Source organism: Sesamum indicum, linkage group LG10 (genome assembly GCF_000512975.1).
Source record: "Sesamum indicum cultivar Zhongzhi No. 13 linkage group LG10, S_indicum_v1.0, whole genome shotgun sequence".
Taxonomy (NCBI): domain Eukaryota; kingdom Viridiplantae; phylum Streptophyta; class Magnoliopsida; order Lamiales; family Pedaliaceae; genus Sesamum; species Sesamum indicum.
In genome coordinates this window covers 6,717,811-6,729,896 of record NC_026154.1, presented here as the reverse complement: position 1 = coordinate 6,729,896, position 12,086 = coordinate 6,717,811, and the positions used below count along the sequence as shown (strand labels likewise).

Sequence of the window (12,086 nt, the reverse complement as noted above, 5' to 3'; positions counted from 1 at the left end):
GACATAGTTAGCGGACTACTAGCCACATGGTGCGCTTTGCGGTAGGCGTCTCGTGAGACGTGGGAAGGTCGTGATTGTTGATCGTAGTCAAACGTGATCGAGGCGGATCACTGCCCAAGACAGATCTGAGTTTCTCTCATTTTCTCTCTCTTGGAGCTTGTTTGATCTCTAAGGTGCTATATTTTCCCTTTATTTTCTCAGTTTTCTATAATGATTGTGTGTGGTTTTATGCAAATATATATATATAGTGTTTTGCTGTAAAAAAAAAATTGTGATTAACAGGAATTGAGAGCTCTTTCTCTCTCTAAAGTCTAACCCTCTATCTCTCTCGAAGGCGCGAATTCGGAAACAATTGCAGAGGGCGAAGACGGAAAAAGTTGCAGAACTCCAACTCCAGCTTCACGTCCACAAATCCACCATTAACAGGTGTTTTTTCTTCTTTTTATTTTTATTTTGACATTTTATAGTAGAAAGCAAGTTTTGCTTTCAAGGCGTTTGACGAAATGCCTGATTGAATTTTCAAAGTGTTTGATTAAATGCATTGGCTGGATTTTTGTATCATGAGCTCGAGCTTGAGCGCAGATTTTGGCTGAACTCGGCTCGTTTACACCCCTAAATACAATATCAATGGATGTACTTATAATTTTGTAACAAATATGTGTATTTGTGTAACTATGCCTAACCTTATATATATATACTGATTCTATTAGTGATAATTTTCTCTCAAAAGCTTATGTATTTAATTATCTCGATTTTGAGATGAAAATTACATTAGTGGATAATTTGCAAATACATATGCAAGTCATTTCAAGTCTTAGTATCTCCATCTTTGAGGGTGTTTGACTAAGTTTATTTGAAATATTTTATAAGTTTTTTAATCTTATAAGATGTTTTAAAAATTTAAAGACATTGAGTCTTATTTTAGAATAAGTTCTTAAAGTGTTTGGATAAATAAAATAGTAGAGCTTATAAAATGTTAGAACATTTGGCATAATAAACTCTTTATACTGTAATAACGACCGAAAAAGTCATCAAACTTTTAGAATTTAAAATTATATAATTCTAACAAGCATATACGATGAAGAACATCTTATTTTAGAATCTTATAAATTCTTAGAAAATTTAATAGATAACTTTTAAAAATTTATAAATTTTGAAACATTTTCTAAAATGTTTTGAGGAGTTTATACGCTCAGCCTAATACCCTCTTATATTTACAGTGATATGGTATTAGTCATTTAATTTATAAATAAAAATAATTATCTTGAATGCACTTGACAGTTCCAGAAAAAAAATATATATATATACATATATTCGGATTAGAAAGTATTTTTTATTTTTATATTTTTGTATTAAATATAAAGCATTGATTATATCATGAAAAGTAAGGAAATGAGAAGAGCGAGCGGGGGTGGGTGGACGCTCCTTGGGACCCACAGCCACAGGGGCGGCCCATTTCCTCCCGACCATTCTGTTCTCTCTTTTTTCAAATAAAGCAAATTTGACCGTCCAACTTTCACTACTCGCATTTCACAACATTCCATTTACATACTTTCTCCTTTCTGGAATTATGTTCTCAACCCACATGCGGCGGTCTCAGTCCACGCGACATGTTGCATGTGGGCTAAAATATCTCATCATCATCATCATCATCATAGTCTAATTTATGAGTAGAGAAGCAGCACTAACGACGAGCAAAAAGCACAGTAGACGACAACTCAACACATTACATTGCGGAGGAGTGTGAGAAAAAGGGTCTTAAAGTAGATTTTGTGGCATGGCATCAACAACCCCCACCCAAGCTTCTCTCCCCACCCAAAGGTAATGATGAAAAAGTTGACCCTTTTCAGCTCATGTTCGTTCTTGATTGATTCTTCACATTTTACTAAACATTCAACTAAGTATTTGCTTGAAATCTTGAATGTTTGGCTGAGTAGGAACGGCACTTGTAACTTGTTGATTTGATCCTGTTTGTTTTAGTTGAGTTTTCAGCTATTTTGTTCTAAGGGTATTGACTCAGGATGGAAGCCCGACTCCTAATCTATGGAATTTGAAGAAGGGCAAAATTCTGAATTTCATTTGATTTTACTGATGAAATCTAAAGATATACCTAAATAAGCCGGGATGGCTGCCCAATTCAGCCTTTTTTGCTTATATCTGTATTGACCTGAGAATCATATAGCTTGAGTTCTTTCAAGTGTATCTTGTGCAAACTGGTCATTTCTGTGTTTATCTCCTTCCACTATCGTAATTCTATTTGATTGTTGATACTTTTAGGTACTATGTGTAGTGGGATTTTGTGTTACTTGTAGTGAAACATTAGATCAAGGCTTAGGTTCACTGTCACTAATTAAAGAAACTTTGCACAGAATTCTGTGAGAAGACTAAAGAGTAACTTACTTGGAAGCCATGTATATAGTTAAATTATTAGCTTTTAATTGTTAGCCTTTATTCTACGGTTTCTTGTATGTGATGCTGTGTTCTTGAATTACTTGTTTGCTTCCAGGGAGTCGATAACTCTGCCTGGTGAAGTGAACCTATTGAAAGCTATTTTGATGAATGAATTATTGGTGTTATAAGCCCCTCGAGTGATTCTTGTCTGAGAGAGTTCCAAGTGTAAAACTAAGAAGGGTCTACTTTTCCCTTTATTTTGTGTACAAAGGATTCATAAGCTTTGGAAGAAGAGCAAATCTTTGATCCTATGCTTCTCACCTGTTCAGTTACAGGGCAGCCAATCCAGTTTTTAAGTCTATCTTGTGCAATGGTTAGTACAAAATGACTTCTTTCTCCCTTCCAAGAGTGAAGGCTGAGGTAGAACAGAAAACCATAAAATGCTAGGTATCGGTTTTATCGGTTGGCTGACTTTCCAACTATAGGAATTTTCTAACAGCTGCACAACTGGATTTGGATCGGTAGATCAATTCATGAGTGAGTTCCTCCGACAGCCGAGTAGTTTAGCTTCTAATACCAAAAAGTGGTGTTTATTCTGTATATGAAAACACTCTCCTATATTCTGTCTTGGTGAATGCGGTTTGTGGAAATGGATATCAAGGTTCACTGAAGCTTATCACCCACCATACACCTAGGTTAATAAACTTATAGTATATGAGTAAGGCAAAGTGTTATTTGTTATGTTCTACTTGTAATATTCATTTCCTCTGATGGTTAATGCATATATCAATTTCTTGAGAGTTAAAGCATCGACTTTCTTATCAAAATTTTCTGACTTTTTGTTGTCTGATGATCGTGCGGATAAGAGGTAGTAAATTCAAGATTTGCTGCTAGCTTTTGTCGTTTCATTTCAAAGCATTTTGGCAAGCATACAACATCTTGTATTCCGTGATATAAAAATGCTGGCTGATTGCATGTTTAGTTTAGAAATTATTTCCTTTAACCATCGCAACTTATGATACAGTGTCTTTGGGAGTTAAGTTTATTAGATGCAAAATGGTTATGTAAAAGTTAAATTTGTTAGGTTACATTGAGTAAGTGAGCATTATACAAAGAAGCAAAGGAAAAGCCAAAACTTCTGGTAATGCATAAAGTAAAAATCTGCTGTTGTTCACTGCCCAAAAGTGGTCATATTTTGTAGTTTTTAAGATGTCTAAATGCCTGTGTGGAGGGATTTGGAGAGGTAGAAGTTATGTAACTCTATGTTGTAGTTGATGAAATTTCACAGTTGTTGCAATGAATTGTGTGGTTTCAGGTTATTAGGAAGAGTTGCACTGGTCACGGGAGGTGCCGCTGGCATCGGAGAGAGCATCGTGCGTGTCTTTCACAAACAGGGTGCAAAAGTTTGTATAGCTGACATTCAAGATGACCTGGGCCAGCGCATTTGTGAAAGTCTTGGTGGTGGCCTGGATATTTCCTTTTGCCATTGTGATGTAACCATCGAAGACGATGTCAAGAATGCAGTAGACGTCACTGTAGATAGGTATGGTACTCTCGACATAATGGTGAACAATGCTGGGACGGCTGGCCCACCTCGCCCAGACATCCGTGAAGTTGAACTCTCGTTATTTGAGCAGATCTTTGATGTCAATGTGAAAGGTGTTTTCATTGGTATGAAACATGCAGCTCGTATAATGATACCTGCCAAAAAGGGCTCGATAATATCTCTTGCCAGCGTCGCAAGTGCCGTAGGGGGCATTGGCGGACATGCATACACAGGATCCAAGCATGCGGTTGTAGGGCTGACGAAGAGTGTTGCAGCTGAGCTAGGAAAACATGGGATACGCGTCAACTGCGTGTCGCCTTATGCCGTTGCGACGCCCATGGCTCTAGCCCACTTGCCTGAGGAGGAGAGAACTGAGGATGTATTGACCGGATTTCGTCGTTTCGCCGAGGCTAATGCTAACCTGCAGGGCATTGAATTGACAACAGAGGATGTCGCCAATGCCGTGCTCTTCTTGGCCAGCGACGAGGCTAGGTACATAAGCGGCGACAATCTCATGGTTGATGGTGGCTTCGCAAGTTCAAACCACTCCCTCCGGGTATTCCGATGAAGATACTCTCTATTGTCCATGTTGTAACTCTTGTAAGAATGAAGAATGAATTGTCTCCAACAACTTTTTGTAATTTTTATGCATCCGTATTGCCTTCAGGAAATTTCATGCTGGGTTCAAGAGCCGACAGACCCCAAGGAAACAATTCAACAGTTGAACCCAAGTGTTCTGTGCACACAAGTCAATGTTATAGGGAAAATGCAATTTGCCCTAGAAAATAAAATAGTAATTTATCTTCTTGTTTTATAAAAAATAGATCAAAATACCCTCTTGGTCTAACAGTGCATTACTTTGTATATTTTTTAATCAATAAAATATTATTTTATTTATATATATTTACTTTAATATATTTATATAAATAACATTTAATATATTAATATTATATATTAGTATATAAAAATTATATATATACATTTAAACAGTCCTTTCTTCTTTGTCCCTACATTGCTGACTGTCGCTGCCGGCAGCCCCTTCCCCTTGCGCTACCATTGGCCCGCCGCCTCCCCTTTCCTCCTCTCTGTAGCGATCCCCTTCCCTCTTCCTCGTGTTGCTGCCACCCTCGCTGCCTCGTCTCATGGCCGTAGCCTCCTCCCCTTCTGCGTCTAGATTCGGCCTCCGCCCCCCTCCCCCTTCCCTTCGCATCCTCCTCCTCCCCTCCCTTGCCCAGTCCGCCTTTGCCTAGATCCGTCCTGCTCTTGGCCGCCGCCGCCTCCTCCTCCTCCTCCTTGCTCCCTCTTCCACTAACATCTCTCTTTCACATATATATAAATAGGTTGGTTATAAAAGTATAAATATATATATGTATATATATACATTCAAATAATCATATATAATATATTATTTTTATTTTTATTTACTTAATTTAAATTGTAGATTTAAAATAGATAAAATCTATATCGTTGATTTATTAGTTAAATTTGGAGTTTAGATTGATCAAGATCCAACGGTTATTACATAAGAACATAAATATTATTTTAAATTTTAAATTAAAAAATAAAAAAATAGAAAAAGCCCGTGTAATACACTAAACGCATCAGGGGGGTACTTTGCTCTATTTCTAATAACACAGGGGGATAAATTGCTATTTTTTAGCAGGGGATAAACATTTCCCATCATGAGTATATACTTACTGCTCACCAATCACCCCAAGAACCTAAGAGTTAAACACAAGCTGTCAAAGATAGTATGTGGATTAATGATATGGAAAATGAAATAAAAGCACTAGAAGATAATCATATTTGGGACATTACCGTAATGTTTGGATTAGTGTTTTGGGTGTTTTTGTTTTGGTGTTTTGGAGATAGAGAGAGAAAAATAGAGATAAGTTAGTATGTGTTTTGAGATAGATTGTATGTTTGGATTTGTGTTTTGATATAATATAAAATAGTATAAAATAAGTGGCGTAGGTTTGATGTTGGGATTTGGGAGATAGGAGTTACTGTTCATTGTCAAATCATGTCTTTTAATATATATATTTAGTAATATATATATATGTATGTATATAGTATTTTGTTTGTTAGTGAAGTATAATATATATATTTATGTTAAATAATTTTTTTTATTGAGGCATTTATTTTATATTTTAAACAATATTTATAATTTAAATGCATGATTGAATACATTGTAGTATTGTCTCTTAAATAGTTTTGTTAGACTTTATATTTGGAATAAAAAATATAATATATTAAATTTAAATAAAAAATTTAGAATTACGTATGTATTATTGGTATATTGTCCTCAAATTTCAAATTTCTTAAATATTTCATTGAAATAGGAAAAATTATAAGTATAAAATATTTAAATGGTCTAAATTGAAATTTTTTTTAATCAGCGTTAAAATGCTCTATATAACGTGTTGAAAATAGATTCGTTAAAATTTTACATGCGAACAGATAAATTTTATTAGATAATTGAAGTAATAAAAATACGAATTAGATATATAGTACTGATATATTGTCAGTAGTGTACGAAACTACTACAGTATTTTTCGTTAGGTAGAAAAGTTTTATATTTCTTAACTAAGTAGCATTGAAAAATATCTTTAATATCAATGATTTCATAAGTTAATAATTATTTTTTAGTAGTAATTATTGCTTACATTTCACATATATTATATATTGGATAATTTTTTAAACATATAATGAAAATAATTTTTAAAAAAACAATTAAATCTCAATTGCTTTGGTGTTGAATAGATTTGTTTAGATTAAATCGGTGCGGTGAAAATTATTTCATGGCCGTTTATATTCGTGGTGAAAATAATTGCTTGATAAATCGAACAATAGCCACTTTGCATTACGCATGCAGTAATGCTATATTGCCCAATATTTTTGAAATTTTTTTTACAAATATTGTTTGTCATGTAAAGAACGATGTGTTGAGTAAAAAATATATAAATAATTAAAGGTCAGTGAATTAGTATCGATTAGTTAAAAACAGAATAGAGGAAATATTTTACTTGTACCATATAAAGTTGTCATATTTTTAGGGAATTGTTAAAATCTTAAAACACATCGGCACAACATATAAGAAACGAATGCGTTTGACAATGACAAACTGCTCGAGTACTTGTTCCAGCTTTACTAATTAAATCAATATTTGACGTAGAGTTTTCATATTCGGCCATTGTAATTCTAAGGACCGTCACGCCGTCGTGGTGGGAGTCCCTATGGTCGGCGTGAGCGTGCTGTGCTGTCGCCCTCACTGTACGACTCGGCACCCCCATCCTGCTGCACGCCAAATCGACGAATATAATCAGTCCACGATCCAATTTCCCCCACTTCTGAACCCATGTCAAGACTGCGTCGTGCGGCTATCTGGGTACTGTGTGGCACCGGTGGGGCAACATCGCCACGAGCTACATGTTCCACTGCATCCCAACTGGCAATGTGTGTATGCGTCTGTGCCGATGGGGCAGTAGAATCCGATATGACAATTGGCGCATGCTAGCCCTCTCACCGAAATACGCACAGTGTGACTGCTCTCGCTGTCCGGTGCATCGCTGTGGGCCTCAGTAGGAACATCTGGCAACATCAATGGGCCCCAAACCTCTAGCATACTGGGATAATGTGGCTCTGGATAATGATAGTACCGTCTAGCCAATGGAAAGTGCTGCAAAAGGGTTAATTGAAAGGTGTTTGTGCGTTGCAAAATAATGTATGTAATTTGAAATGACAATTGTTAAATGGATTTCATTACATTTGCAATAACATGACGTACCTGTGACGCGTGTGGTCGTACCTCGGAGGGAAACACCATAACAAATGTTTCAATATCATAAAAAACCCCTGTTAGCTGAGTGATGCCGTGAAACTGGCGAAATCGAGTTTTGAACTCGTAGAACTTAGCACGGACTTGCTCTCGTGTGTAGGGGTATCAAAAATGTCTTCGTAATGCACGTTTGGGTATTGCATCTTTGTGGGTTTGATTATATATGACAGTGTCATAAAAAATAAGCACGATATTTGAACAATGCTACAGTTTAGATAATATTTGTCCTAAAGCAGAAAATAGATATTTATATCACATTAAATATAAAAAAATAATTGATTATATATGAATTGTATCATATTAAATATAAAGTAATAGCGTCTCTCAGAATATATTTAACTAAAAAGTAATATATAAATTATATTTTTAATTTCTTTTCTTCACCAGGATTATTTATTTTTGTGTATAAGATAAATCATATTGTCCGATTAAATTGAAATGTGAGAACTAATTCATATTATACAGTGACATACCAGTACACGATAAATTATTTGCAGACCGTCATTTTTTATAGTAAATCATAAATAATAGTAGACTTATAAACAACCCTTAAAGGATTCTAAATAATCTAAATCTCATTTTAAATGAAGTTTTTCTCTTCAAACAACCCTTAAAGGATTCTAAATAATCTAAATCTCATTTTAAATGAAGTTTTTCTCTTCAAAATATTGATATATTTAAATTTTATATAAAATTATTTATAATTAATTTTGTAGATCCTTCTGTCCAAATGTAATATCAGATGAATAATATATAAATTTGATATCAAACATCCTTCAAACTTTGAAATATATATATATAGAAAATAAATAAATAATTATTGAATAAAGTAGGGTTGGTGAGTTAGATGGAATAAGACATAATAATGTCGTGATTATGGAAAAAAATAAATAATAATCTTAGGGCAAGATATTCATGCAATGGTCTCCGACGGGAAAATCATAATTTGTAAATCGTATCAATTTGATGCCCGAGGTGCAAATGATCAACTCAATATTTATATACCAAATCTAAGCCTTTTCAGATTTTCTCTACCACTACTCGTAAATTAGCCTGAGTCTTCGTATCACACTTATGGACCCGAACTTGGGTGGTCTATCCATGACCAGAACAAACTTGTGCTCAATTACTTGTTGCAATAAGGATAATGCAAATAAGCTCAACACAACAATCCTAATTTCTGACTACCCAGGAGCAACATTGAAAAATCCCGAATTCAGTCGGATATCATCCAACTGTACTTCAGAAAACTTCCAAGCAAATCAATTTTAAAGAAAAACTAAGCTCACACCCATCATGAGTAAAAAGCATTTACAGCAAAGTAGGGTATAGAGAGCCATCAACACCCAATGTAATTATCATAAGATCATAAACCAGACATGCAAAATAGCAAGAAGATATATTTGCATTTTTTTCATACAAATTAATTCTCTCACACTCTTCACTGCCAAACAGAGTTGTAATTATTCACAATCCAAACATGCACAAATCATATGAATGTAGCTCACATAAACAAGAAATAATTAGCAACTTAGCGCACAAATCATATGAATGTAGCTCACATAAACAAGAAATAATTAGCAACTTAGCAACTTAGAAGAGACTGACTTCCAGGCAAAGAGACTTAATTTGCACTCATTAGTAAGTTCTCACATGGCATCCCAAACTTAAATTTCCTTAAGAACAGATTGATTAAGCTTGACCTCCATGGATCAGTCTCTGTTGTTGCTATCAATCTGAAGCATGTTCTTATCCAATTATCTCATGAAGAAGACTATTCCAGATTATGGCTGAGGGGGGAATGGGTCTTTTATAATTATCCTATATTTAAATGGTCTCTTATAGATCATCACAAATAAAGAACCTAATAATCCAATAGATATGCAAGTTTCATGAGACAGCTTTAACTTAAATAACCACAACCCGAACTCTAGCAAACAACATAAAATCAGAATTATTAAAGGGATTAACAAGTACCTTTTTCAATGAACGTACGAATATGATGGTTCACAAGTAGAACACCAACAAAAGTGGAATGCAAGCTACCGTTCCAAGAGTGCTACACTATACGTACTCAATAACCAATACAAGCATTTGTACTTTGAAGTTTAGATGCAGTAGTTTTTTTAGAGAACGATATGAATGCTATATATATAGACATAATAAGTAACATATATGTTATAGTCTCAAATAGGCCAAAAGTGACACTGTTGCCATGTGAAGCATTCACAAACAACTTGCAAATAATAGGACTGCAGTCAATGTAGCAAAAAGCAAAGCTGACACAACAATGCATATCAGTCATGCATTACACACTAAAGTTTAAAAGTTAAATAATTGACTGCCACAACGGTCCAATTTCAGTAAACATAATGATAAAGCTGTCACTGAAATGTTATCCAAAATAGTAGTAGCAGAAAATTGCAGTGTATAGTCACAATTGATATACACTTTAATACTTATTGCAATAAATACTCATCACGCTGCAGCAAAACAGGTATGTATAGTGCACCGACACTATATACTACAACTTACCCAAATCAATTTCTTAAAATATGTAAAAAAGAATTTCAATATACAAATCAGTGATAATTCTTCTCAATAACCCACATATTGTTCAGCAACAGAAATACATTGATACAAATAATTCATAATAAAAAAGAAAAATCCTAAATTTAAAGAAAGATTGACAGTGCAGCTGACCCTACCGTCTGACCAAGCACTGGAAGCGCAATACCGCATTCGCCATGGCTGGCATCGTTTTCATCTGCATTCCCATCGCCATGAAATCTGCCGAGCTTGAGCAACGTCCACATCTTCCAGTTCATCCAATTCCCTCCCAGATCTGGTGCAAGAACTTTGGGAACAAGGATTATTAGTTTGTAATAAGTTTTGTAATGCAACTATAAAAATCACATTACCTTCTGTAATCAATTTCGGATTGTGTATTTCTGGGGTACTTTTATTTTTGAAACAAGTGACTGTGAGGGCTGAGGTCTCCGTTTGATGAAATAAAAGACAATTGAATTGGTGTTCAAAAAAAAAAGAAAAAGAAAGAAAATAAGGAAAAGAAACGCGACCAGAAAAACAAAAATGAAGAAGAAAAAGAGAAGAAGAAAAGGAAAGAGAGAAAAAAGAAGAAAGAAGAAAAGGAAAGAGAGAAGAAAGAAGAAAGAAGAAAAAAGAAAAGAAAGAGAGAAGAGACAAGGCTGCAGAGAAAAGAGGGAGAAAAGAAAAAGAGAAGAAAGACGACAAGAAAGAGAGAGAAAAGAAAGGAGAGAGAAAAGAGAGGAGAGAGAAAAAAATTAAAAAAAAAATATATAACTTGCACACCTAGTGAAGGTGTGCAAGTTATATATACAAACACCATTTTGTGTTTTGGCCAAAACACAAAACACAAAAACAAACATAGGCTTGTTGTCCGCCTTTTTGAGGCTCTTCACCCACTTCCCTCAAGGAGGCGAGGCCGCCTACATGCCTTCGCACCTCATCCACGTTGATATAGTGTGCACTGCCCCATCACAATTAAACATTGTTGTATAAGGTATTGTCATCTTTACATGAAACTTTATAGATTTATTTTTAAAAGAGCACCTTGCTAGCTTGGGAGAATGAAGCTCGTGGATTATAGCCCTCGGATATTTGTAAAATATATTTCATTCAAGTTATTTTTTAAGGTGGGTTGCCTTTCAATTTTCTCACAACTGGTCACAGAGAAACCTGATTCTTCAGCTTTGGCGAGCTTACTGTAGGATGTTAAAAATAGTACTAAGCAGCTTTCATCACGTATTGCGTGAGGCCAGTATCTCAGCCCACATATTACTGGAGCTGCTAAAACTAACTCTGAAGTTGTTGTTGAGCCAATATTATTTTCTCCACGATATATTGCATATTTCCTTAAAAAATTTAAAAAAAATTAAAAAAATATGAAATAATTGGATGAGGTGGATGAAAAAATTTGAATTTTTTAAAAATTATCCACTTAGTTCATAATTCTTTTCTAAAAAAATTCAAAAAATAAGTAAATTATGATTTATAGTTTACAAGGTCATTTTGGTCAGTTCACTATAAAAAAAATGGACGGAGATCTAATGGGAACTAACGGATTGGACTAACTATTAAACAACCGTTAAAATGGGAGGTATATTTATAATTTTTTAGACATCGTGAAAATACTTTTAATTATGTCAGATGTCAAAAAAACTTCTTATAATTTACGCTATTTTTTAGGGTGCTTTTCTAAGTTGCCCTTCAATATTAGTGTTCGTTGATCTAAATCTGATCAATTTCACTATATATAACGTCGAAACA

The 12,086-nt window shown here is 34.5% G+C and overlaps 1 protein-coding gene and 1 long non-coding RNA gene across 3 annotated transcripts; one reads left to right on the top strand and one right to left on the bottom strand.

The window, feature by feature from the left end:
* LOC105172159 (xanthoxin dehydrogenase) lies at positions 271 to 4,758 on the top strand. Of its 2 annotated transcripts, none has more exons than XM_011093512.2 (3): positions 271 to 426; positions 1,675 to 1,821; positions 3,707 to 4,758. In XM_011093512.2, exons 2-3 carry the CDS (start codon positions 1,778 to 1,780, stop codon positions 4,503 to 4,505), a joined length of 843 nt encoding a protein of 280 aa, XP_011091814.1. In that variant the 5' UTR covers positions 271 to 426; positions 1,675 to 1,777; the 3' UTR covers positions 4,506 to 4,758. The 2 variants fall into 2 exon arrangements, with proteins under 2 accessions (XP_011091814.1, XP_011091816.1); XM_011093514.2 differs by having other exon boundaries at positions 275 to 426; positions 1,683 to 1,821.
* LOC110012685 lies at positions 7,458 to 9,917 on the bottom strand. Its single transcript, XR_002287896.1, has 3 exons — positions 9,753 to 9,917; positions 7,725 to 7,918; positions 7,458 to 7,616 (listed from the first exon to the last, which is right to left on the bottom strand). It is a non-coding gene; the product is annotated as an uncharacterized LOC110012685 (long non-coding RNA).

What these genes read in the sequence shown, in the direction of transcription:
- LOC105172159 (XM_011093512.2), top strand. Translation starts at nt 1,778, where the DNA reads ATGGCATCAACAACCCCCACCCAAGCTTCTCTCCCCACCCAAAG. An exon ending in GCTTCTCTCCCCACCCAAAG is followed by an intron (nt 1,822 to 3,706) that starts GTAATGATGAAA and finishes GTGTGGTTTCAG; the next exon opens with GTTATTAGGAAGAGTTGCAC.